Raw genomic sequence first — 27,742 nt, 5'->3', positions numbered from 1 at the left:
GGACCACGTTGGTTCAACAACTCCGTTTTTATTTTCCACAGAAGAGCGGCTAGCACTGATTATGGCTTTTACACATTGGAGGAGAGGAGGAACAAATGTGAAAGCTTATTTTCCTGGTCCCCTCTGGGCCACGTTTTTTCCATTACCTCTACGTCTCCCTTGAAATAATGTATGCGTCCCAAATGAGTACTCATTTTGTTTTGACCAGAACCCTGTAGTAGCGTGCTAGGGGGAATAGGGTGCCATTTAGGATGCAGATAATGCCACATTGTCTCCACTGAACCTTCCCCTATATCACATCACCGCTGTGCTCTCCTCTGTCTGAGACTGAGACCTTGTTGTTCACACAGAGCCCAAACAAATACAATGCCGGTTTACCTGACAATTTCCCTGAGAATCTCCATTGAAAGCTATTTTTTTGTCCAGGACTAGGCTTTGTAATCTGTGTCCGGGAAACCGCCCCCCCCCCCCCAGTATCTAGAATAGATCTTAGTAATTTAGAGAGAAAATGCATTCAGATAGCGATCTGTCATTATCATGCCACTCATGACAAAGCTTCATCTGAAATGTCATTGCCAGAATCCATAAATGAAATTGTGTAATGAAGCATATATGGGACTGTATGAAGTGAAGGTCTTCAGTTAAAACATTCTACTGCAATGGTTTTACAAGTTGGATTGTACAACCCAGAATGAAGGGTTTGAAAGGATGAAGTGTCTGATTTTGTGTTGATTTTATTTACAACCCAGAATGAAGGGTTTGAAAGTGTCTGTGGTTTTATGCATTGATTTTATTTACTTAGTCCTTTGATAGTTTAAGTAATAACCAAATTAATACAATTTGATAATAATTATCACAGAGTGATAAGAGGAGGTAATGTGATGGAAAATGGTTGCTTTTCTAATAACCAATTTCTGTGTTCTATGTTTGTGCTTTTCTAATAACACATTTCTGTGTTCATGCAAGTGACTGATTGATCATGCCTGAGAGGAATCCTCACTATCAGTATCTGCAATTTGGCAGTACGCCCAGAACCTTGTTTTGAGAACGAAAGGGACTGTTTCAAGGTCTCAGCTTGGAGAGAAGAAGCCTCGTAAGGTATTGGTCAGTCACATGCATGAACCAAACGTTAATGATGAATTAATTATGAATAATGAATAGGCTAAATCATGCAAATATGACTTGTCTGTGTAAGCACTATATAAGAGAACTAACGGGACTGCCCTGGGGGAGCTCCTGACCGACATGTGTATATGATGCATTGAGTTGGTTGGAACCTCTCCAGCGAGCTGATAACAAAGAATGATTAATTTAATATTGACTTCAGGTGTCCCTAGTGGAAACTTCCATGACACTAGGATGGATGAACACCTTAAATACCAGTACATACACAAAATGCTCTGCTTGCATGTATTGCTGATTTAACAAACAAAACCATAAGCATTCAGAGGGAGAGCGAGAAACAGAGAGGATTATTGGAAATGTTAGATCATCTCTCCTCCAATAAACAGCAGTGCTAAATCTGGTTGTAGAATTACACCAGTTTTTCTTTGGTCACTGTATCCGCAATCACATTTTGCTCTACCTGGGATAACCCTGAAGTACCCCCTCGTGCAATTTATCAGTAGGCCTATGTTCTTATGCCTCTTCCCAAGTAACCTGGGGATAGGTCAAGTATCCCCAGGTTTACCCATAACCCTGTTTTGGAGGACAGGAAGTGTGAACCAGGGCTTTTGGGACCCAAATGAGTGACTGTGATGTGGTGGATGGTGGATCCAGGAAGCCTTGGGAAATTACACTTTATGACTAACCAATTGCTCATTACTGGGCTGGGACACATTCTTCTATTACAATAGGCTCTGAGATGGAGCTGAACTTCCTGTATAGACTGTCTAAATATAAAAGGTAATAAACCCATAGCCTCTCCAGTGTAGTCTCCATGTGAGACACTGCCACCTGCTGGTGATAAATATATATACTACTGGTATTGAAGTACACAAAGTATATGTGTATTTTAATGAACAAAATGCAAACAACAATCATAATTTCATGCAAATTATTTACTGTTACATGTCCCAATATAATATTGAGAACATTTTGAAAGTGAAATACTTGGAATCTATAAAGGATCTGTTGCGAAATCAAATCCCATACAAAACCAGTAAGAAGTGAATCCTTCAGATAAGCTTTTCAGACACTGGTGAGACACAGCGACACATGAGTCTCCCCAAACCCAAAAGAGTTTGAGAGCTACCCGTCTGCCCTCTGTCTTCCACTGCTATGCAGTGCAGGGCACATAGTTCAGGTCAAACTCTGGCTCAGTGAAATCCAGGTTGAGGGAGGGTGGCAAAGTGCTGTGGTAGCAGGCCAGAGCAGTGAAGGCTGCCTCTAGGGCCCCGGCAGCCCCCAGGAGATGCCCCGTGGCCCCTTTAGTGGAGGAGACAGCCAGGGTGGCGGCGTGCTGCTGGAACAGTCTCTTGATGGCAGTGTTCTCTGCAGAATAGCGGTGTAGAGGTGGCATGTGCGTTCACATACGTCACATGGGCCGGTTCCACACCAGTGTTTCGGAGCGCTGCAGACATGCACCTGGAAGAAGAACAGGAGAATGAAAGTGGACTGTAAAAATGTCATGACTTCAAATATGTTCACCATTTCATAAAAAAATTCTGAATTGTTTTAATTTTTTATGTCATGGTCAAGTTGATAGATATTGATAATGGTACTGGCTACACCTGGTGAAAGAGTGCTATAAACCCCATCCATGACTATTACCTGATGGCTCCGTCTCCATCAGCAGTGGGGGCTGTGATGTGGCTGGCGTCCCCTGACAGGCCGTACCCCAGCACCTCAGCATACACCCTGGCCTCCCTCCTCACAGCATGCTCCCACTCCTCCAGGAACACCACCGCAGACCCTTCACCCATCACAAACCCATCCCTCGCTCCCTAAGGGCTGTGATGCCAGCCTGGGCTGGTCATTCCAATGGGTACCCAAAGCCCTTCAAGTAAATGTAAAAGTTGAATTACACCCACATAGCAGTCAATACAAACTGAAATCAATGAACATACAAATGGCCTAGGCATATCTTAATACATATGTAAACATTTATAAAAAGGACAGACTAGATGTATACTAACAACAACAATAACACAAAAAAACAAATATCCTGGGTTCTTCAAGATTTACCTTGCCCTCGCAAACCCCGCGATTGACAGAGGTCCCACACAGGCTTCTGTCCCACCCGCTACCATGGCGACAGCGTCTCCGTGGGCAATGAACCTGGCTGCGTCATCGAGGGCATGGTCTCCAGTTGTGCAGGCGGTGGACACGGCGTGGTTGGGGCCTTTTAGTTTGTGCTTAATGCTGACATGACCTGCAGCCATGTTGACCAGGATACGAGGCACAAAGAAGGGGCTGACCTAGAATACAACTTTTATTAAATCCATCCATCCATCCATCGAAATGGAAATTGGTGTTTTATTTGCAGACTGTTCTTATTTAATCCCAAGTTTTCAACCCTCCTCTGCAAATAGCACACATTCAGACTACAAAGGGAAGCACAGCCGTGAGCTGCCCAGTGACACGAGCCTACCAGACGAGCTAAATCACTTCTATGCTCGCTTCGAGGCAAGCAACACTGAGGCAAGCAACACTGAGGCATGCATGAGAGCATCAGCTGTTCCGGACGACTGTGTGATCACGCTCTCCATAGCCGACGTGAGTAAGACCTTTAAACAGGTCAACATACAAAGCTGCGGGGCCAGACGGATTACCAGGATGTGTGCTCCGGGCATGTGCTGACCAACTGGCAGGTGTCTTCACTGACATTTTCAACATGTCCCTGATTGAGTCTGTAATACCAACATGTTTCAAGCAGACCACCATAGTACCTGTGCCCAACAACACAAAGGCAACCTGCCTAAATGACTACAGACCCGTAGCACGCACGTCCGTAGCCATGAAGTGCTTTGAAAGGCTGGTCATGGCTCACATCAACACCATTACTCCAGAAACCCTAAACCCACTCCAATTTGCATACCGCCCAAACAGATCCACAGATGACGCAATCTCTATTGCACTCCTCACTGCCCTTTCCCACCGGGACAAAAGGAACACCTATGTGAGAATGATATTCATTGACTAAAGCTCAACGTTCAACACCATAGTACCCTCAAAGCTCATCACTAAGCTAAGGATCCTGGGACTAAACACCTCCCTCTGAAACTGGATCCTGGACTTCCTGACGGGCCACCCCCAGGTGATGAGGGTAGGTAGCAACACATCTGCCACGCTGATCCTCAACACTGGAACTCCCAAGGGGTGCATGTTCAGTCCCCTCCTGTACTCCCTGTTCACCCACGACTGCATGGCCAGGCACGACTCCAACACCATCATTAAGTTTGCAGATGACCTAATCACCGACAACGACGAGACAGCCTATAGGGAGGAGGTCAGAGACCTGGCCGGGTGGTGCCAGAATAACAATCTATCCCTCAACGTAACCAAGACTAAGGAGATGATTGTGGACTACAGGAAAAGGAGGACCGAGCACGCCCCCATTCTCATCGACGGGGCTGTAGTGGAGCAGGTTGAAAGCTTCAAGTTCCTTGGTGTCCACATCAACAACAAACTAGAATGGTCCAAACACATCAAGACAGTCGTGAAGAGGGCATGACAAAGCCTATTCCCCCTCAGGAAACTAAAAAGATTTGGCATGGGTCCTGAGATCCTCAAAAGGTTCTACAGCTGCAACATCGAGAGCATCCTGACTGGTTGCATTACTGCCTGGTACGGCAATTGCTCGGCCTCTGACCGCCTCTGACCCTACAGAGGGTAGTGCGTACGGCCCAGTACATCACTGGGGCTAAGCTGCCTGCCATCCAGGACCTCTACACCAGGCGGTGTCAGAGGAAGGCCCTAAAAATTGTCAAAGACCCCAGCCACTCCAGTCATAGACTGTTCTCTCTACTACCGCATGGCAAGCAGTACCGGAGTGCCAAGTCTAGGACAAAAAGGCTTCTCAACAGTTTTTACCCCCAAGCCATAAGACTCCTGAACAGGTAATCAAATGGCTACCCGGACTATTTTAATTGTGTGCACCCCCAACCCCCCCTCCAACCCCTCTTTTTACGCTGCTGCTACTCTCTGTTTATCATATATGCATAGTCACTTTAACTACACATTCATGTACATATTACCTCAATTGGGCCGACCAACCCGTGCTCCCGCACATTGGCTAACCGGGCTATCTGCATTGTGTTCCGACACCCATCACCCGCCAACCCCTCTTTACGCTACTGCTACTCTCTGTTCATCATATACGCATAGTCACTTTAACCATATCTACATGTACATACTACCTCAATCAGCCTGACTAACCGGTGTCTGTATGTAGCCTCGCTACTTTTATAGCCTCGCTACTGTATATAGCCTGTCTTTTTACTGTTGTTTTATTTCTTTACTTACCTATTGTTTACCTAATACCTTTTTTGCACTATTGGTTATAGCCTGTAAGTAAGCATTTCACTGTAAGGTCTCTACACCTGTTGTATTCGGCGCAAGTGACAAATAAACTTTGATTTGATTCCTACCTACCAACCCTGCCACAAACACACATCTGAGAGGTTGGAAGCAGTGCAGCACAATTCAGCGCCTGCTGGCTACAGCAGCCCCCATAACTGTTCTTACTGTAACCTTTCGCCTGGAAGATGGCCGATGTCTTGGCGATATTATCCAGCAAAACCATTCCCATCCCCACTGCCACCTCTGTGGTCAGCTGCTCACCAGGGCTGCTGGGATACCACCCAGAATCCTCCAGTGGCAGCTGTGCGGCACCGAGAGCCATGACAGTGACATACTGTTGATCTCCCTGCGCGTGGCGAATCTCTCGTCCTTGAACTGGCCCTCTCCATCCCCTCGGGGCACCAGGGCTGCCACTTTACAGGGGATTGTCTTATACGTCTCAGAGTGAAGGGCGACAATCCCACTGGCACCGCTAATCAGCTGGTTCCAGGGTAGAGTAGTCCCTGTGCCGAGAGGAGAGACAAGTGCTATTCCAGTGATTGCTACTCTCCTCCTGGATGGATTCTTTCCACAGGTGTAGTGTCTCAGATTGGGACTCAATGAACAAATACAAGTGCTCTTGTTGAGAAGTGTTCTGGTGGTGATGTGATGCCAAGTACAACAGCAGCTTTGGCCTACACGATGAAGACATGATGTTGTTTTGTTTCTCTGCTATCTCTGTGGAATAGAAAAAAACTATAATAAACAGTTTAGCAGTATAACTCATTCTTGACTCATACCTACCACCAATCACGTCAATACAGTACGGTATCTAGGTAGTACAAATGCTATCATATCCACCAAGGTAAAGTTGGTTTTATATTCAGACATTCAACAGACATTCATCAAACTTTCAAAATTCGCCAAAAAATCTATAACTAATTAATTGATTGTCACAGAAACATAAAAATAGATATGGATTATTCTATAAATGTCTAGCACACATTTACAACCTTTGTTTTGAATTTAAAAAATCCAGTTTTGATTTGATGGAAATACATAATCTTTTAAATGCAATTTAAAGCTGTATAAATCAATAACTAATTCACCGTTTGTCACAGAATCATCAAACTAGATATGATTTATTCTATAAATGTCTAGCATACTTTTACAACCTTTGTTTTGAGTAAAGATTACAGTTTTGACATGATAGAAATACATAACATCTATAAAATGCAATTTAAAGCTATATAAATCAATAACGTTTTCACTGATTATGACAGAATCATCAAACTTGGTATGATTTATTCTATAAATGTCTAGAATACTTTTACAACCTTTGCTTTGTGTAGAAATTCCAGTTTTGATTTGATAGAAATACATAAAATCTCAAATATTGCATTTAAAAATGAAGAAATCTAATTCAGTGATTGTCTCAGAAAAGTGAAAATATGCATTTATTTGCAATAACTTTAAATAAATGTTAATTTCAAGTGTAATTTGTTCTATATGAAGTTGTACAATGTTTACATAAAGTTGTATAATGTTTACAATCTTAAATTGTATGCCAAATCAATGTTTGCATTTTTAGTGCAACAGTTCCACATTTTAAAGTAGTTACAAGACACAACAGTAATTTATTTATACGTGTCTAATTTAACAGTAAAGAGGCCCCTTCCAATCATTTTCTATTTTAGATTTGTTCAAGTCCTTCTTTGTCATCCCCAGACAAGCTGAATGGTACCATCTCTGGCACATAGAGCAATCTATCTATAGTATTAAAAACATAAAACAGGGTTTTGTTTATTTACATGTAAATTATAGTTCTGGAATACCCAAATTCTGTTACATGCTTTTGCAATTAGGACCATTTTCAAATTGAATTGGATTTTTGATCAATTTCTAAATTGACTAAATGATATGCATTTGACCACAACCCTGACAATACTTCTAAATGTCTTGAAGGATGAAACTACATGAGTTTTCATAGCCTACTGTTATATTACACAAAGACAAACCCAGTTGGTCAGATCATCATCATTTTTCTCTGGATGATGCAAAACACACAATGAGCAGTCTTGCGTCGCATTGAAGACTGGAAAAAAAGAGGACCACATTTTTATGCATTGTTGACACAGTTAATGACACATTTAAATATGCTTTCTGGAACCCATAGTTCTAAAGGTTGTGCTTCAAAGACAAAATCTGTCCCTCACAGTTACATACTACATTGTTCTCTCACCGTCTGGGCTTTACCCCCTTCCCACACCCTGTAGCAAAGGGTTCCTCAAATATCGTCTTTCTGCTTTACACGACCCATTGGAGCCAAAAGTTTACCTCAAAAACACCTAGTCAACCTTGTTGTAAGCTACTGTCTGAGAAGTCTGAGAATTTCTCTCCTTTTTTCTGTATTTCCTGTTAGCCTAATGCAGAATAAAAATAACACCTCCTCCTAGTGGCCAAGACATAAAAATAGCAAAGTTCCATGAGATCACTATATGGGATTTAGAAATATATGTAACATTAATTACAATAACAACAGTATGTACATCAAAGTACATTAAACCTCCCAAAATGTATTTTCCAGTATCAGTATTTCCTTTTTCAGGCTATTTTCCTGAGGTAATAGATTAAACTGTTCAACACTTACAGCCTAATGTTTAATACCCCGGGTATTCCCGAGAACACATTCTGGAAAGTCTATAGATTCAGTGGTCACTTTATTAAGTACAACCCCCTTTGCACCTGGAACAGCGTGAATTCAAAACTGTTGAGGCAACTGGGAAAGGAGATACACTGTTCAAGTTGGAATTATTAAAGAAGTGTTGGAATTATTAAAAAACACTTATGGAACTTTTCTGAGTTACAAAAGACCATCACAGAATGTGCTGTCATTTTGTACATTCTAAAGTTCAAACAAACAGTAACAAAATACCATAATACTTCTCTGCATGCTTTAGTGTCTAGCAAGCCAAGACCACGGGACTTGGTGTATGTAGGAGCAATTTATTTTCGTGAATAGGGTGGTGAACCTAATAAAGTGGCAACTGAGCGTAGATATCACAAATAACTCCTTTTGAGCAGTGCCTGTCTGTTATATGTTAGATCAATGAGTATAATGGTAAATCTGATCCCCAAGGTCCTCATAGGCTCACTTGGATATATAGAGTTGGAGGTAAATAAAAAAAGATGAAACTAGGACATTAAAACACTGGCAGAATTCTTTCATCCACATCCATTCACATAAAATATGTATTTTAAAGTATAAATACCCTTCTAAGACCACTGTCTTTCTGGACCTTTTAAAAGGTTTCCAAATAGTTATTTCTGCAAGGAATATGATTTGAAAGGGATATGGTAATACCTATGTAGGTGACGTAGTTTCTCCACTGGTATAATGTGTGGTAGTTGCACACCTCCCTGCTGAATTATGTAGAGCTGATTTGGGCCAGCTGATCTTATTTGTCATGATCTTTTCTGAAAAAAAAAAACATTTTCAAGTAGGCTTTATGCTAGCAGTTTAAGAGAAAAAAAGAGCAAATAGCATAGGGACAGCCTGGTTGAAGTCCTAGTTTTTAATAGTTAGTGCCAGTAGATTGCAGAGGGGTTCACATACAGTTCAGAGGCAAATCATAATGTACACATTTAGCCCAAAAACCAAACATGTACCGTCTACTTCTTATATTAGTGCTTTTTTTGTTATCCACCCTCTGGTATCTTTCAATACCCATGCTAGCTATATACAGTATATACATATGTTATGGTTCACTCTTAGTTTTCCTTATCTCCACTGTGGAATGTCCATCCTGGTCCTCTTGATCCATCCACCTGTCTTCTTTGTTAGTCAGGCCTGACCCCTTCATCTCGTAGTTTTTTCCTGTAATCTAATTTAATATTACTGAAGATGCAGAATTTTCTGCCAGGCCCCTTCTAATAGGGTATAACAAACTCGTTAGAACTTTGACTACATGCCCTCTATCAAATCAGGATTTTTTTCCCTCAAAACAAAGGTTGTAAATGTATGCTAGACATTTATAGAATAAATAATACCTAGTTTGATATTTCTGTGACAAACGGTAAATTAGTTATTGATTAATACAGTTTTAAATGGCATTTGACAGATTTTATGTATTTCTATCAAGTCAAAACTGGAATTGTTCCTAAAAACAAAGGTTGTAAAACTATGCTAGACATTTATAGAATAAACCATATCTAGTTTTATGTTTCTGTGACAATCAATTAATTTGGTATTTTTTAAATAGCTTTTGGCAAATGTCTGATGAAAGTCTGAATGTGTGAATATAAAACCAACTTTACCTCGGTATCATATCCTTACTGCTCCATCTGTGTCCCTGGACCCAGGCTGTCAATGACTGAGCCCTCACCAACACGACAGGCTATTAGCGTTCTAATTTGTCCAACTACGAAATACATCTCCCTGAATCATCTATTTGTCACTTACGACGTGAAAGCGATGATATATGATGTCATTATACCTGTGAAATCCTCTGCAAATGTCAAATGTGTCTCGCTCACACACTGGCATCCAAGCAAGTGAGTTCATTCAACGGGGATACTATCGTATTGCCTGATACCATACATTGAACATAGAAGTGTAGCTTACAATTGATATACAACAGAACAATGTCAATTAATGTATACATTTAGGAAATATTGATTTATGGATGTCATTACCGTATTTTACATCGATTTTGGAATAGTTGTAATTTTTAATAGGCGTGATTTGTTCAGGCATTGCAATGGCAGCTATTTGGATTATTTACTTGGGTGATCAACAATTATTTACTTGCGGTTGCTAGCAGCAATGAAATCGTCGTTCATATAGCTAGCTACCCTAGTGAGTGAAATACTTCCAGTGAAGGTTGTAGCAGAGAGGACATGGCTGGGTCTCAAGGATTCACAACATTATGCGAAAATTCGAATGAAGTCTTTCTAGACGTCGCGAAATTGTTGATCACCTATGCCGACAACATTCTTAGGTAATAATGTCTGTGTACTTCAATGTGAACGGAAAATATTGCCTAGCTAACTTTGCTAGTTAGCTTATAATGCTAGCTTCCTTACTAACTAGTTTAGCTTCTTTAGCTCATAGCTAGACATTATGCAGTGTCATCTTGTTGAAAAGAAAATGGAAATATGAGGCGACAACAAGCTACTGAAACGGGCAAAGCTGTCAGCCGCTTAAGTCGCGAGCGCTTTTTACATTGTAACGGCATTTATTTTGGGTAGCTGCAAAATGCAGAAATTGCTCCTCCATTTCCTTGTTGCTAAAATTAAAATTGTTCGCCTAATTTCAGTTTGACAAAACAATGTATAGTGTAGATAATCATTGTACCATCTCTAAACCGCTGTGAAATATATTTGCAATAACCAAAAATATTGTATTTTCTGCTTTATTTAAGCTAGTGTACAAAACCGAAAGTAAAATACTGACCACACCGCTCCCATCGCGTGCGCAAGCGTTGCAAAATAAATGAGCGTCTGCGTTGCCAAGCGCTAAAATAGAAGTCAGTTCTATTTGTGACACTTTGTGCAAGTCCTGCCTCCCATTTCCTTATTGGTTATACCCACTTGGGTGATTGAAAGATGAACTGAGGTCGGTCGTTGTGGTAATACTATGAAAGCTAGATGCCAATCGCCATATAAAGTCCAAAGAAGAAAAAGCCTGCAAAGAGGAGAAATGAGCATGTTGGCCGTTTTGTGTGGATTAATTGTTTAGGGTAGAGGACCTTGTGCATTTCAGGTAAAATAACAACTCAACATTTATATCCCAGGACAAATTAGCTAGCAACAGCAAGCTAGCAAAATAGGACAAATTAGCGATCACGACACGCAGGTTGAAATATCAAAAACTCTGAACCAATTATAGTAATTTGGGGACAAGTCAAAAGCATTAAACATTTATGGCAATTTAGCTAGCTTGCAGTTGCTAGCTTATTTGTCCTATTTAGCTAGCTTGCTGTTACTAGCTAATTTGTCCTGGGATATAAATGTTTAGTTTTACCTGAAATGCACAAGGTCCTCTACTCTGACAATTAATCCACACATAAAACGGTCAACCGAATCGTTTGTAGTTATCTCTCCACCTTCCAGGCTTTTTCTTATTTGGACTTTATATGGCGTTAGATGCCAAACTTTCATAGTATTACCACGATGACCAACCAACCTCAGTTTGTCTTTCAGTCACCCACGTGGGTATACCCACGTGCCATCTCCTCATTGGTTATCTTCTTCTATAAACCAATGAGGTGATGGGAGAGGCAGGACTTCGTCACAAATAGAACTGACTTCTATTTTAGCGCTTGGCAACGCAGACGCTTGTTGGCGCGCGCGAGCAGTGTGGGTGCAATGATTGAATAACATGTATGTGTACTTTTATTTTTGCGACGCGAGCGGTGTGTGTGAGATACAATTTACAGCCCTAACCTCTAGCACTGAGCGGCAGTGCCTTAGACCGCTGCGCCACTCGGGAGCCCATGGTAACATCCCTGAGCAGTTTCATTCCTGTCCTGCAGCTCAGTTCAGAAGGACAACTATCTTTTCTGTGTCTGGGTGGTTGAATACATAAACAAAAGCATAATTATTATCTTGACCATGCTTAGAGATATTCAATGTCTGATTTGTTTTTCAAAAACTTTTACCCCTTTTTCTCCCTGGGATTTCGTGGTATCCAATTGATAGTTAGTCTTGTCTCATCGCTGCAACTCCCGTACGAACTCGGGAGAGGCGAAGGTCGAGAGCCATGTGTCCTCCGAAACACGACCCAACCAAGCCGCACTGCTTCTTGACACAATGCCTGCTTAACCCGGAAGCCAGCCACACCAACATGTCGGCGGAATCGCCGTACACCTGTTGACGTGCATGCGCCCGGCCGGCCACAGGAGTCGCTAGAGCGCGGTGGGACAAGGACGTCCTTGCCGGCCAAACCCTCCCCTCACCCGGATGACACTGGGCCAATTGTGTGCCGCCCCATGGGTCTCCCGGTCGCGGCCAGCTACGACAGAGACTGAACTCAAACCAGGATCTCTAGCGGCACAGCTAGCAACTGCGATGTAGTGCCTTAGACCACTGCGGCGCTCAGGAGGCCCTGATTTGTTATTATTACCCATCTACCAATCACTGCCCTTCTTTATGAGGCTTTCGAAAAGCTCCCTGGTCTTTGTAGTTAAATTCAATACTTGACTGAGGGACCTGACAGATGTATGTATGGGGGACAGAGGAAGGGTTAGTCATTCAAAAATGTCAACCTGTATAATTTCACGCTGACATAGTCCATATGATTTGTTCAGCCAAATTGTATTGCTGGGCCAATTTAGGCTTGCCTAAACAAAAGGGCTGAATACTTATGCAACAAATACAAAATTCATCATTTTAAATCATCTTAAATTGTTTTTATTCTACTGACAAGAGTATTTTGTGTGGATTGACAAATTACAGTTAAATCTATTTTAATCCCACTTTGCATCACAAAAAGTTAAGAAATCCACGGGGTCTGAATACTTTTGCAAGGCACTGTGCATCCAATACATTTTCACTAGCTAAGATATTTGTGAATGTCCTTGCAGGAATCCCAATGAAGGCAAATACAGGTCTATTCGAATAGGGAACCCTACATTTTCCTCCAAACTCCTTCCTATCAGAGGGGCAGTGGAGTGCCTCTTTGAGATGGGCTTTGAGGAGGTAGGCTACTGTTGTCATCCTTATTCTAAAAACACACTGATTGAATGTCATTGAAATGTCAGGAAAGATGTATGCATGACTGCCTTTGAAAAGTTCTACATAAGTAAACATGCCAGAAGCCTAGATGATTGTCTTTTGGGATGAATTTTTATCTGGATGTCTCCATTTCTCCTCAGGCTGAAACTCACCTGGTGTTCCCCAAGTCTGCCTCTGTGGACCAGCTGAGGAGAATGCGGGAGTCCATCGCTGCAGAACGGGATCAGAGACTGGGTGTTGGGCATCCCCAACAGTCTCCTGTGACAGCAAGTGTCACAGCCCTAACCTCAGCTCCAGCATCGGCAGCAGCCCAGGGTCCACCTGTTACTGCCAGCCTGCCAGTTAGACAAACCCCTACACAAGCACCCTCCTTAGTAAAGCTTCAGTCTTGTGTGATAAATTCTCCCTGATACACATTTGTATTTTTTTATTTGTATTTTATTAGGATCCACATTAGCTGTTGCAAAAGCAGTAGCTCCTCTTCCTGGGGTCCACATAAAACATGAAACATAATACAGAAGGACATAATACAGAACATCATTAGACAAGAACAGCGCAAGGACAGAACTACATATATTTTCTTACTTTTCTTTGTCAGTAAACAATTGCATCCCTTCAATTGAACTCTCATCTCTCTCACCCCCCTCTCCCTTTTAATCTATCTCCCTCCCTCTGTTTCTGTTCATCAGGAAAGCAGTATGATCTTCCTGACCACCCTCCAGTCTAACTTCCAGCATGTGATGGAGTATGAGAACTCAGAGCTACAGCAGAAAGCTTTAGGTGTTATACCACACCAGCAGCTGACCACCACAGCCAAGGAGAAACTACAGCAGGCCAAGCAGGCCGATCCAGGTAACACCAACCCCATAGTTCAGAGTTCCTATTCAGGTTTAACCTCGTTCCAAGTCTCAATTGCTATTGTCGGTTGGCAGATGAGATGAATTCTGGCTAAACCAGTTCTACTGTGCTTTATAAACACTGGGTGGATTGCAACAAATATGTTGAACTTCACATGGTGCACCGTGTTGGTACAGTTTTTCTTAAAATGATACTGAGTGCTAAAAGAAGCTTGATTGCAATGAAAAACTCACAACAATAAACCAGTGATTTGGCTGATCTTCAGGGGTGCAAACTAGTCACCTTTTGGTGAAATTTGCCGTTTTGAACCCAAAATAGGTGACCTACATGATTCGTGTAGCTCCAATGAGAAGTTTGGGGGTGGGAGGGCTCTGGCTGACTACTGGCTGTATGTGAACAAGTGATACGCGTTTGGACCAATACTGGCTGTATGTGAACGAGTGATACGCGTTTGGAGCAATACTGGCTCTATGTGAACGAGTGATACGCGTTTGGACCAATACTGGCTGTATGTGAACGAGTGATACGCGTTTGGACCAATACTGGCTGTATGTGAACGAGTGATACGCGTTTGGACCAATACTGGCTGTATGTGAACGAGTGATACGCGTTTGAACCAATACTGGCTGTATGTGAACGAGTGATACGCGTTTGGACCAATACTGGCTGTATGTGAACGAGTGATACGCGGTTGGACCAATACTGGCTGTATGTGAACGAGTGATACGCGTTTGAACCAATACTGGCTGTATGTGAACGAGTGATACGCGGTTGGACCAATACTGGCTGTATGTGAACGAGTGATACGCGTTTGGACCAATACTGGCTGTATGTGAACGAGTGATACGCGTTTGGACCAATACTGGCTGTATGTGAACAAGTGATACGCGTTTGGACCAATACTGGCTGTATGTGAACAAGTGATACGCGTTTGGACCAATACTGGCTGTATGTGAACAAGTGATACGCGTTTGGACCAATACTGGCTGTATGTGAACAAGTGATACGCGTTTGGACCAATACTGGCTGTATGTGAACAAGTGATACGCGTTTGGACCAATACTGGCTGTATGTGAACAAGTGATACGCGTTTGGACCAATACTGGCTGTATGTGAACAAGTGATACGCGTTTGAACCAATACTGGCTGTATGTGAACAAGTGATACGCGTTTGGACCAATACTGGCTGTATGTGAACAAGTGATACGCGTTTGGACCAATACTGGCTGTATCCAAGGCTTAGCCAATCGTTCACGTAACAGAATGCAGCACGTGAGAGAAGAGGCAACCAATTTGCTAGTTACAACAGAAACAGTGCACGCTCTGGAAAGACATCAGAGAGTGGAAAGGCAGTTTGCCAGTTAACTTACAGCAGCGTGTCCCCTGAATGATAATGAAGAGACTGAGGTGAGAAGCCTGACCGAAGAGACTGAGGTGAGAAGGTGATGAAGCGTACTTCATGAGCTGTAACAGAAAAACAACTGGCATTTGGAAAGTTTGAGGTGAGGGAGAAAGTGTGGTGGAAGTATTGTTAGCTAACAAGTATTGTTAGCATTAAGTATCTTACTAGCTGGATCAAATTCTCCGTTAGCTAGCCAGAGAAATGTTGAGCAACATTAGCCAACTTAACTGATCAAATAATTGAGTTTACGGTGTGAAAAATTTAGCTGACTTTACAACATCAGATGAGCTAATGTTAGTAACCTAACCAATTCGTTGTAGTATTAACTGGTAACGTTATACGAGTTCTTGTCGTTCCTCAAGTTATAACACTTTAGTTCCTTACTGGATCCTGATAATCTGTGTGAAATGTTATCTAGCTAATGAACTAGCTACTATCTGTGAACAAATGTTTTCCCACTACGGTATGTGGTTAATTTTCAGAATGAGAGAATTGGGTGAAAATGAGGCGTTGCTTGTTAAACTAGTGGATACAGGGATCAAGTGTAGCTGGGCCTGGCTTAAGCTGGATAGAGGTGAAAGGAACACCACACACTTTCCCTCGTGAACACTTTTTCAATACAGTGGATAAAAGGGTATGCCAGGTGTACACTCTGCCTGAAAGAGATCAATTATGCCAACAAAGGGTATCATGCTCTGCTGGCACATTGTAGAACAGATGTCCACAGGCAGAAAGTGTACAATGTAATAATGTGCACTGTAGCCCAAATATATTGCTTTTGTTGTGTTGAACTTGACAGTAACACGTGTGAGTGAGGGGGGATTAGACTTTCTTTTTTCTTTACTCAGTGAATGTTATTTTTGCACACATGTAGCCTTGTGCGCTTGATAGATGTCTACTATAGTGGCCACTATAATAGAGCAAAAATAGAATGCCTCTGTGTTTCGTTCTACTTTAATTAAGATGTTTTTTCCCCAAGTGCAATATTTAGACGCGTGTGGTCACACGCATTCTAATATAAAGGCTCTCATGGCTAACTAATTTGCAGTAAAGTCCAGGCAACAAATAACATTGGATTGCTTTCTTTACATTTTTTAGCTGCGAGTTAGGTTCACATTAACCACTTTTTATTTTACACACAGACTGATCATGTAGATCATATTCTTTGTTGTTTAATTAGTTAAAACCTGCATTTCCCCCTAGCAGGGATTTTTTGTTGTTGCATGTTTCAGTGTAAAAAGAAAAAAAGGTGTCACCTTTTTGGGCCCTCAGCAGTTTGCATCCCTGGATCTTACATTGATGCAGCTGTCCTGCATCAATGTAACTTTCATTGTGTGGGTTCTCTATTCCCTCCCCCAATGAAATAACGACTTCTCAGGAGGATCGGAAGTCGTAAGGCTGAATGTAAAATACTTATTATAAGAAAACAAGACCCTATACTTCATTCTAACGTTTTATCTTAAATGGCAAAATAATATGTGTACCATTTGAAATAATTTTAATTAGCTTTTAAAAAAATCTAGACTATATAACTCATGATTTAGTTACATATATATAAAAATATTGACAGTGCAGATATTTCGCTCCGGTCTTGATAAGAAATGACTATACTTTTTTAAAGACAAATTGTACTTAATGGATCACATTAAATTGGAAGTGAAAATTGAGGCGGTACCAACATGAGTTTTCCATTCATACAACATGTAGGGTAAATTACCACAGAAGATTTACTGTGGTAAATGAGGAAATACTTTATTTCAGCTGTACGGAATGATTGTCAAATGGATAAAAAAAAATGAACAGACTAAGGGACATTTTAATGATAATACCCACCAGGGTGCAAAGAAATAGAATGAATAGAACGGACAAATCATTGACTTCAATGGGCTGTTCTAGTCATTCTAATTCTATGGATTTTCTACTATCCGATAGGCAAAATCCAGATAAATAACTTTTGGAAAAACTGGGCCCAAAGGGCGAAATAGTCTTACATTTTTTGGGCCGCAATCAGGACTAAAAGATAACCTCTACGTCCGCTTTAGGGAGCGGTAAATCAGTGGCCAATGATAGTTGCAATTGAGATCAGCCGTGCGGGTAATTTTAGCACTTATATTTGGTTTAACGAGACATTACCTTGTTTTAGTAAGCTGACCAATATTAGCTGCAATAGGCATAATAATAATTTAAACGACAACAAGAACACTGTTGCTACCTCACTGGACACAGAAGGTGCATGAATAAAGGAGCAAACTCTTCAGAGCTTGTAATCAAACAGTTGATGTTTATTGTATTTCTGGATGTCCATGAACTTTAAAGACATTTGTCCTTGCTTTGACCTTATTCCTGTCTCTCTCCGGTCTTCAGATTGCAACCTGAGTGAAGAGGACCTACTGGTGCTGGAGCTGCTCCGCTGGTTTAAAGGGGAGTTCTTCTCCTGGGTGGACTGCCTGCCGTGCAACCACTGTGGGGGTCCAACCCAGTCCTCAGGCCCACTGGCCCCTTCTACAGAGGACCTTCGCTGGGGAGCCCAGAGGGTAGAGAACCATCACTGTCAGGCCTGTAACCACTCTACCAGGTTCCCCAGGTGGGTTCAGTGAGTCAGTGTTTTCTCTATCATTATATATCCCACCTGTTTCAAAGATGTAGGACCACGTTCCAGCTCGTGGCCAGTTGGTAGGAGCGTGGCGCTAACAATGCCAAGGTCGTGGGTTCAATTCCTGCAGGGATTATAATTAAAAATGTATGCACTCACTACTGTATGTCACATTGGATAAAAACATCTGCTAAGGTACATATTAAGACATCACTCTCCTCTGTGTTCAGGTACAACAACCCTGAGAAGCTGCTGGAAACCAGGAGAGGGCGCTGTGGGGAGTGGGCCAACTGTTTCACCCTGTGCTGCAGAGCCCTGGACCTGGAGGCCAGGTATATCTGGGACAGCACAGGTACTGTAACACACTATTCATTCATGTTAAAGCACAGAAGCTGTTACTGGAGGCTCTACTAATTAAGACTGGTTCAGGAGGGGGTCTCTCGACATGTTGCTGTTCTGTGTGACTGCTTTCCCATTCTCTGCTATTATCACTGGAGGGTTTATTGACTACATGGAGCAATTGGCTCCGTGGCTGTTTATCCTATTCTTAACTATTTCTAACTGTGCATCTCTGCAAATACTGTATGGCAGATATGTCGTTAATATGTTCTCCTGTTCCTTGTCCTGTCCCAGACCACGTGTGGACAGAGGTGTACTCTGCCTCTCAGCACCGCTGGCTGCACTGTGACTCCTGTGAGAACGCCTGTGACAAACCTTTGCTCTATGAGATTGGCTGGGGGAAGAAACTAGACTACGTTCTGGCTTTCTCCAAGGACCAGGTGAGGAACACACTCGCTCTCACACAGAATGTACACTTTGAAGGTGCCAGAGAGAGTAGTTGGTGTTTCCCACTAAAAATGCCTTGTTCAAACACAACGCAATAGTGAGCATTCACTTAGGCCCAATCTGTTGAAGTATGAAGAGATGCTTGACCTAATCTCTTCACCATGCTTAGCTTAATTACACACACTTCAGAAACAAATGAGTCAATAAGTCTCTAGCTGTGGCTTGTAGAGTTGTCAGGATGTTAGGAGTGTGTTGTGTTGCAGGTGGTGGATGTGACCTGGAGGTATTCCTGTAAGCACCCAGAGGTCCTATCCAGACGGAACAAGGTCCAGGAGCCCTGGCTGCTATACACCATCAACGGGCTCAATGCTGTGGTAGGTTATCCTCAGACCTCCACCACTTTTTAACCTCATATTCATCACCAAACCCGTGTCTACATATGTGTAAACGGGTATAGTGCTTCACGTGTTATGAGCATATATGTTATGCAATTTGTGTAGAGGGACCTCTCATCTGGTGAGGTAGATTGTAAACATACAAGCAACTGTATTCTAAAGGGGGCTTATTAAATGTACTTTTTAAACTAGATTTTTTTTTTTGGCTTAATGGCCCTGAATTTGCCAGTCAGCTCAAGAGATTCTGCAGCCCCTCATCCATGTTGTTCAGGGTTTTTCTATAGAGGCACCAGTCACTTTACCCAGAGCCTGGTAACATTCCTGTGTGTTCATCTGTAGATGGTAGAGCTCAGTCACCCATCACTTTTCTGTATTCATGTCCAGAGGCAGCAGTCCCTGAGCTCTGAGAGGAAGAAGGAGCTGTTAGAGAGACTCCTAGTGGAGCTGGTGGAGTTTATATCTCCTAAGACACCCAAACAGGGCGAGCTGGGGGGACGTAACTCTGGCTCCCTGGCCTGGAGGGATGCCCGCGGCGAAACAGGACCAGGGACTACCCCATCGGTGAGTTATACAGCTGTGTTAGAGTCAAATAACTTGTTACTTCCTTGTATCTTTGTGGACCCACTGGGACCACCGATACGAAAACGTATGCATGACTGTAGTCGCTTTGGATAAGTGTCTGCTAAATGGCGTTGTTATTATTATTAATAACTGTAATGGTCCTTTGAGTCAGATAGGAACAATTGTCTTGTAACTTGGGGACCAATGGGGGAAATGTTTTTAAATGAATGTATTTGTTTCTCTCTACCAGGCTGCTGCAGCAGAGTTTGTGTTTGTTCCGACTGAGAAGGAGAAAAGTGGGAGATTATTCCATCTGCGGTACAATTCCACCAAGGATCACTACTGCAGGGTGTCCAATGACAGTGAGGACATCCAGGGCTGGGACAAGACTGTGTGGAGGAAAGAGTCTGTCTTCAGGAAGCTGGAAAGTGACTGGCAGATGGTTCGTTTTTATCCATGATATCATAAACGTCAAGATGCAATGCTCTTATTGATTCAATCTAGTTCTTATATTGACACATCAATGGGATACTTTGTTGCTTTTCTGTCTTTTTAATATTGGTCAGTCTTTCATCGTTAATTCAAGGGCATTACTTTTTTGCAGAACCAATAATAAAGAAGTTGCCTTTATCAGTATATCCTAACTTTGGATATGTTGCTTCTATAAGATGTGTGTATTGCAACTGTAAATGTTGGCATATTTATGCTGTCTTTTTCCTGTGGGCAAATGCGCTCTGTCCTGTCAGGTATATCTAGCTCGTACAGAGGGCTCATCGTCAGGGAAGATCAGTTGGAAGTTGGACTGTGCTCCTGTAAGGATGAAGATTAAGACCGTCTCAGTCAGAGCATGCAGCCAGACCTTTCACTCTGGGACCGTCCGCTGGGGTCTGCAGTCTGGACAGAACACCACAGAGTTCTCAGGAGGTTGATGGATGATTGATACATTTGTCTGGTTTATGTGACCCATCCCTTTTACGATTAAGTTGGAAGCCTTTTTTCAAATTGACTTGAAGTGCTAATTGTATACTTAGTGATTTGTAAATGTAAAACGGATAAATTATGATTTGATAATCAGGTATGACGGTGAACGCACATTGCTTGTGCACTTAAATGATATATTTTTCTTCTTTATCCTGCATAACAATGGATAAATGTTTTGTCACGTTTTTGAACACCCAGACGGGGAGATGCATTTGCTTCCGGGTCTTTCTGGATCCTCTGAGTTGGTCGTGGAGGCGGAGCTAGCCGGAGGAGAGGGCGAGTCGTCATGGCAACACTCCCAGCTGTTCCGGCGAAGTTTGAATGAGCCGGAGGAATCCTCGTTGGAAATCCTCGTCGAGATGGAGGATGCTTGATGATGGAGATACTGTGCATTCGATGGCGATCACTCTGAGCAAGGCGCTGCTACGTTAATCTTCATCACATAATGAGTAGTTATTTTGGGATGCAACATGATGTATAGATCAGTGATTCTGCTCAGTGCCTTGCTCAAGATCAGGGGAGTCAAACTCATTCCATGGAGGGCTGAGAGTCTGCTTTTTTTTCTTCTTTCAATTAAGACTTAGACAACCAGGTGAGGGGAGTTCCTTACTAATTAGTGACCTTAATTCATCAATCAAGTACAAGGGAGGCGAGAACCCACAGACATACTGCCCTCTGTGGAATGAGATCGACACATTCTCAATATGATCACCTTGAATACACCGACTCTGTACATAGTCATGTGTAGTATATTCATATGCGTCTTGGCGCTTATGAGACAAACGAAGGGTTAGTAGTTTGGTGATGATGATGGTTGTGGGTACAGGATGGATGGTCGGTCAAGTAGTCCTTTGGGATCTGTGTGTCTTGAATGAATAATCTTATATTGATTACAGATCTTGTAATGATGCTGGTTGGATATTTACTGCCAGGAATGTAGCAAGACCCAGACCCAGCTTCTGTATGACACAAAAGCCTCTTATCTAGACTCTATGCCCAATGAGGAGTAACTTAATCCTCTTGGACCCCTTGGGAGCATATGGTGTCCAACATGGCTTTCCACCTCAAAGGGGACTATGGAGCAATATGGCCTGGCTGCAACCTCCTGCCATAACAAGGTTCTGGCTCCTGGACATAGGAATATGACCTGTGAGCCTAAAGTCCATCTGATATGGATTTTCTACTTGTCTTTTGAAGAAAGCAATATAATATCTCTGTAATTGTTGTATGTAATGTTGAATGGACCCCAGAAAGCAATGTAATTATTGATAGGTTTTTATGTCTATCCACTTATGGTTATGGATACACAGGTATTCTATATTTTATTTGTGGTGAATGCATGATGAAGACCATTGTTAAAATATTTTAACTACAACTACCTTGCAGAAATCCAGATGATATGAAAGAAGTTAATGTGTCCTTGTTCAAATATGTAAATTGTGCAATCGGTATAATAAAGAAGACATTTTTTTTGATTGACTGGTTTCATGCATCCTAAGTAAGAAAAAGTAGTGCGGTCGGTGTTTCTACTACCACCTACTGGTTAGAAATGGCAGGTACATCGTGGGGCCTGAATATATTTTTTCCATTGGCTGAAGTACCGGCGCCTCGAAAAGCAAGTGCCGGATTGGTGGGTTCCGCTGTGGGGGATTGTTGCTTTGCGGATGGTGGAACCTGACGGAGGCAGGCGGCGGTGTTATTATTTGTGAATGAACATTTTGGTATTGATTTACAGCCGTATTTTAAAGTAGTTTTATTTATACAGTATTTGAATTTATTTTGTACTACATTACATTTTGTGGATCTATTTAACGTCTGGATTTTGTACAGTAATTTATACACATCGGCAAGTCGCACGCAAGCGTTGACGATTTCAGGCCTAGTTTTAACCACCGCTCGTCGATTTTAACAATAGCCGCGATACAGTCCCCCATCTTGAACTATTTTGACAGACATTTTATACTTGTTCTGACACAGAAAATAACCCAATGGGGTCCGTTAACTGAAAGCATTCCTGAGTTTATGGACTATATTGTATGCCGGACTTTTCAGTATTTTATCTGCTTAGTAGCGTCACTCAAATTTAGGGAAACAAAAGGAAGATGTCCAACGGCGCAGCAGGAAGTGGGGGTCTGACTTGGGTGGTAAGTTACTATTTTGTTATGTTGCATTACTGGACATGTTTGCTTTATCGCTTCAGCTAGCGTTGATCATGTTGCCGGGATGCACGAGAGAAATTCCCCAATTTGTCAGGAGCTGGATATTTGTAAAATGGCCAGTGATAACTAGCCAACAGCTAATACATTCCTTTAAACTATCATGCGCCTATTCAAGATGGGCCATGATTTTGGGATATTCATTTAGCTACGATTGCCCGGCACATACAATCACAGATTGGTCCACCAACGTCAGATACATTGTTTTCTTTTATCATGTCATTCGGCAACATTGCTTTTCAGTGAGTGAGCCACTTGGCCAATGACAATGCCCCAAGAAGTTCTTTGTTGCAATACACGTCTAGTGTGATTGATAGTCAGTTTGCATATTTTACATGCACGCCGTTTGAATATAGAACCTTGACTGTGTCTCAAATACTGTATTTCGTAGGTAGCCTAATCTCTCTCTATATATAAAAGAATTATACGACATATTCCTTAAATGTATTTGCACCACATTTGGTCAGCTAACGTTAGCTTTAGCAGCGGCCAGCCCGTAGATACGGCAGCACAATTTGGGACCTGTGTAAAGCTAGCCACAAGGATTAGCCACAATAGTGGAATTTGCGGTTTTCCTTCTAAATAAAAGTCCCCCATTTGAAAGTGATTCAAACGGATACAAATAGTGGAATCGTGACATATTTGGACTAGATAATGCTAAACAAAAGACACTTGGTTAATTTGTCAAATCAGTTGAAATCGAACTGTGGATGTATTAAACCTTAGTGCATACAAGTATGCCCCCAATGCAATTCTGTAGAGCCTAACCTATGGATTTTGCACCCATGAAATGGGGTATCGGCCTTCTCAGTGACACTCACAGAACACAACTGTGTAGAGTTTACACAAATATTAGGTCTCTGGTAATTTAAAATGTATTTTTGCATATCGGGTAGGGTGGGAAAGCCACGGATCCATTTCGGAACAGGTATAACTTTTGGACCCTTGAAGACCTCTAGCTTAAAGCAATGAGTGATGTATTTGAAGGGCAGCGGTGCATTTTGAACCCACAACCTCTGTTTTTCAATTGGTTCTTCAGAACAGCACTGGTCCATTTAATTGAACGTTGTATTACGTTTTTTGGACCTGAGTGCAGCCCTGTTTTCTATTTTTTTTTTTTTTTATGAAATTAAAATGGTGACATCATTTTAAAATAAATGCCGCACCAAAATGAGCGTAACAACATATTGGGCCATATTATCAGGCTGGTCTGTTATTTAGCAATAAGAAAGTATCACCTGTAGCCCAACTGATACAGTATAGTTGCTATAAATAAATAGATGGGGTTGCCCATCTGTATTTGTGCTAATCATTAGCTAGATTTGTATTTTTTTTTATTTAACCTGGCAAGTCAGTTAAGAACAAATTCTTAATTACAATGACGGCCTAGGAACAGTGGGCAGAACGACAGATTTTTACCTTGTCAGCTCGGGGTTTCAATCTAGCAACCTTACGGTTACTGGCCTTAATGCTCTAACCACTAGGCAACCTGCCGATCAGTGCTTCCCAAACTTTTTCAGTCATGGCCCCTTCATCATAGGGGAAGTAAGGAGGATAGGTTGCTGCTGGTCAGAGTCTGAGACAGGCATGCTGCCTCTGAGTGGGGACTGGGAGAGAAACAGGCGAGCTTGAGCCTACTGCCTGAGGTTCAGAGAAACAGCCCTTCTGTAATTATGTGGTTTACTGGAACCCAGTTTAAAAGTTTATAATACTACCAAAGTTGACTTAACTCACAAAATTGAGCCCAATTTAACCGTGACCAATAATCACTTGTTTTTCACGCCATCACTTTGCAATAGAAACCTTCTCCATTTAAAAAATATTTTGTAATTAATTCTTATTTATGCTTATGAATTTACCATGTTAAATATGATTGTACTTCTTCATTTATTACAAGTTAGCTCAGAGAATTAAGTGTTTTAAGAGAGTGGAGAGAAAGAGGTGTTATTGGGCAACTTCTTTCCCTTCACAAAAGAACAGCCTCTGAGGACCGGACAAAACCAAGCATAATTGGTGGGATTCAATCATAAAATGAAGAATAGAGTAGTACTGTGTAGTTTAAAGCCACAGAAGGCCAGTAGCTAAGGTGGGAAAATAATTTTCAATTCATCAAGATCATCATGGTACAAAAGTTTAGGTTTTTCTTTATTTTACTATTTTTCTAAATTGTAGAATAATAGTGAAGACATCAGAACTATGAAATAACATATGGAATCATGTAATAACCAAAAAAGTGTTAAACAAATCAAAATATATTTGAGATTCTTCAAATAGTCACCCTTTGCCTTGATGACAGCTTTGCACACTCTTGGCATTCACTCAACCAGCTTCACCTGGAATGCTTTTCCAACAGTCTTGAAGGAATTTCCACATATGCTGAGCACTTGTTGGCTGCTTTTCCTTCGCTCTGCACTCCGACTCATCCCAAACCATCTTAATTTGGTTGAGGTTGGGGGATTGTGGAGTCCAGGTCATCTGATGCAGCACTCCATCACTCTCCTTCTTGGTCAAATAGCCCTTACACAGCCTGGAGGTGTGATGGGTCATTGTCCTGTTGAAAAACAAATGATAGTCCCAAACCAGATGGGATGGTGTATCGCTGCAGAATGCTGTGTTAGCCATGCTGGTTAAGTGTGCCTTGAATTCTAAATAAATCACAGTGTCACCAGCAAAGCACCCCCACACCATAACACCTCCTCCTCCATGCTTCATGGTGGGAAATACACATGTGGAGATCCTCCGTTCACCTACTCTGCGTCTCACAAAGACACGATGGCTGGAACCAAAAATGTCCAATTTGGACTCCACACCAAAGGACAGATTTCCACCAGTCTAATGTCCATTGCTTGTGTTTCTTGTCCCAAACAAGTCTCTTCTTTTTATTGTTGTCCTTTAGTAGTGGTTTCTTTGCAGCAATTCAACCATGAAGGCCTTCTTCACGCACTCTCCTCGGAGCAGTTAATGTTGAGATTAGAGGTCGGCCGATTAATTAGGGCCGATTTCAAGTTTTCATGACAATCGGTAATCTGCATTTTTGGACGCCGATTACATTGCATTCCACGGGGAAACTGCGTTGCAGGCTGACCAACTGTTATGCAAGTGCAGCAGGACGACAAGGTAAGTTGCTAGCTAGCATTAAACTTATCTTATAAAAACAATCTTCACAATCACTAGTAAACCTAGTAATATCATCAACCATGTGTGGTTAACTAGCTTGTCCTGCGTTGCATATAATCAATGCGGTGCCTGTTAATTTATCATTGAATCACAGCCTACTTTGCCAAACGAGGGATGATTTAACAAAAGCGCATTTGCAAAAAAAGCACAATCGTTGCGCGAATGTACCTAATCATAAACATCAATGCCTTTCTTGAAATCAATACACAGAAGTATATTTTTTTTAAACCTGCATATTTAGTTAAAAGAAATTCATGTTAGCAGGCAATATTAACTAGGGAAATTGTGTCACTTCTCTTGCGTTCATTGCACGCAGAGTCAGGGTATATGCAACAGTTTGGGCCACCTGGCTCGTTGTGAACTAATTTGCAAGAGTTTTACATAATTATGACATAACATTGAAGGTTGTGCAATGTAACAGCAATATTTAGACTTAAGGTCGCCGCCCGTTTCATAAAATACGGGGCGGTTCCGTATTTCACTGAAAGAATAAACGGTTTGTTTTCAAAAGGATAGTTTCCGGATTTGATCATATTAAATGACCAACGGCTCGTATTTCTGTGTTCATTATATTATAATTAAGTCTATGATTTGATAGAGCAGTCTGACTGAGCGCTGGTATTCATTCAAACTTTACTGCGTTTGCCAGCAGCTCTTAGCAATGCTTGCTTCACAGCGCTGTTTATGACTTCAAGCCTATCAACTCCCGAGATTAGGCTGGCAATACTAAAGTGCCTATTAGAACATCCAATAGTTAAAGGTATACGGAATACAAATGGTATAGAGAGAAATAGTCGACACGTCATAATTCCTGTAATAACTACAGCCGAAAACTTATTAACTGGGAATATTAAAGAACTGGGAATATTGAACCACCAGCTTTCATATGTTCTCATGTTCTGAGCAAGGAACTTAAACGTTAGCTTTTTTACATGGCATATGTTGCACTTTTACTTTCTTCTCCAACACTGTTTTTGCATTATTTAAACCAAATTGAGCATGTTTCATTATTTATTTCAGAAAAAATAGATTTTATTTATGTATTATAATAAGTGTTAATTGTTCATTCAGTATTGTTGTAATTGTCATTATTACAAATATATAAATCATCCGATTTAATCAGTATTGGATTTTTTTTGTTGCTCCAATAATCGGTGTTAAAATTATTATCGGTCAACCTCTAGTTGAGATGTGTCTGTTACTTGAACTGTGAAGCATTTATTTGGGCTGCAATTTCTGAGGCTGGTAACTCTAATGAACTTATCCTCTGCAGCAGAGGTAACTCTGGGTCTTCCATTCCTGTGGCGGTCCTCATGAGAGCCAGTTTCATCAAAGCGATTGTTTTTTACAACTGCACTTGAAGAAACGTTCAAAGTTCTTGAAATGTTCCGCATTGACTGACCTTCATGTCTTAAAGTAATGATGGACTGTCGTTTCTCTTTGCTTATTTGAGCTGTTATTGCCATAATACGGACTTGGTTTTTAACCGATTAGGGCTATCTTCTGTATACCCCCCTACCTTCTCACAACACAA

At 41.6% G+C, this 27,742-nt stretch overlaps 3 protein-coding genes across 5 annotated transcripts in view; 2 read left to right on the top strand and 1 right to left on the bottom strand.

Annotated features, from left to right (window-relative positions):
• Window positions 1-1,987: 1,987 nt before the first annotated feature.
• On the bottom strand, window positions 1,988-10,245 carry LOC106570303 (3-oxoacyl-[acyl-carrier-protein] synthase, mitochondrial). Its single transcript, XM_045694792.2, is given in 10 exon segments — window positions 1,988-2,245; window positions 2,247-2,501; window positions 2,503-2,586; window positions 2,773-2,940; window positions 2,942-2,998; window positions 3,187-3,419; window positions 5,785-6,240; window positions 7,521-7,597; window positions 8,867-9,386; window positions 9,820-10,245. Coding segments are annotated over 7 exon segments (924 nt in total). The 5' UTR covers window positions 5,857-6,240; window positions 7,521-7,597; window positions 8,867-9,386; window positions 9,820-10,245; the 3' UTR covers window positions 1,988-2,190.
• A 53-nt stretch (window positions 10,246-10,298) lies between these two features.
• ngly1 (N-glycanase 1) lies at window positions 10,299-22,290 on the top strand. 2 transcript variants are annotated; one of them, XM_014142476.3, is made up of 12 exons: window positions 10,299-10,502; window positions 13,089-13,203; window positions 13,380-13,580; window positions 13,929-14,091; window positions 17,864-18,083; window positions 18,323-18,444; window positions 18,726-18,871; window positions 19,142-19,252; window positions 19,658-19,834; window positions 20,085-20,276; window positions 20,581-20,758; window positions 21,014-22,290. In XM_014142476.3, exons 1-12 carry the CDS (start codon window positions 10,402-10,404, stop codon window positions 21,187-21,189), a joined length of 1,902 nt encoding a protein of 633 aa, XP_013997951.1. In that variant the 5' UTR covers window positions 10,299-10,401; the 3' UTR covers window positions 21,190-22,290. The 2 variants fall into 2 exon arrangements, with proteins under 2 accessions (XP_013997951.1, XP_013997950.1); XM_014142475.3 differs by having other exon boundaries at window positions 13,380-13,613.
• Window positions 22,291-22,455: 165 nt separating this feature from the next.
• LOC106570304 (DNA topoisomerase 2-beta) overlaps window positions 22,456-27,742 on the top strand; it is a 52,532-nt gene continuing 47,245 nt past the window's right edge. For both annotated transcript variants that reach the window (XM_014142479.3, XM_014142478.3), the window contains exon 1: window positions 22,456-22,959. In XM_014142479.3, coding sequence (XP_013997954.1) covers window positions 22,918-22,959 — 42 coding nt within the window. In that variant the 5' untranslated portion in view covers window positions 22,456-22,917. The remainder of the gene's footprint in view (window positions 22,960-27,742) is intronic.

The sequence above is a fragment of the Salmo salar genome, chromosome 14, assembly GCF_965601325.2.
Source record: "Salmo salar chromosome 14, fSalSal1, whole genome shotgun sequence".
Lineage (NCBI taxonomy): Eukaryota > Metazoa > Chordata > Actinopteri > Salmoniformes > Salmonidae > Salmo > Salmo salar.
The sequence above is the reverse complement of the archived record's forward strand: the minus strand, read 5'-3'. Positions and strand labels throughout refer to the sequence as shown.

Coding starts and splice junctions, on each gene's coding strand:
- ngly1 (XM_014142475.3), top strand. CDS start 10,402: ATGGCTGGGTCTCAAGGATTCACAACATTATGCGAAAATTCGAATGAA. Junction 20,277..20,580: donor TGGAAAGTGACTGGCAGATG/GTTCGTTTTTAT, acceptor CTGTCCTGTCAG/GTATATCTAGCTCGTACAGA. Junction 20,759..21,013: donor CACCACAGAGTTCTCAGGAG/GTTGATGGATGA, acceptor TTGAACACCCAG/ACGGGGAGATGCATTTGCTT.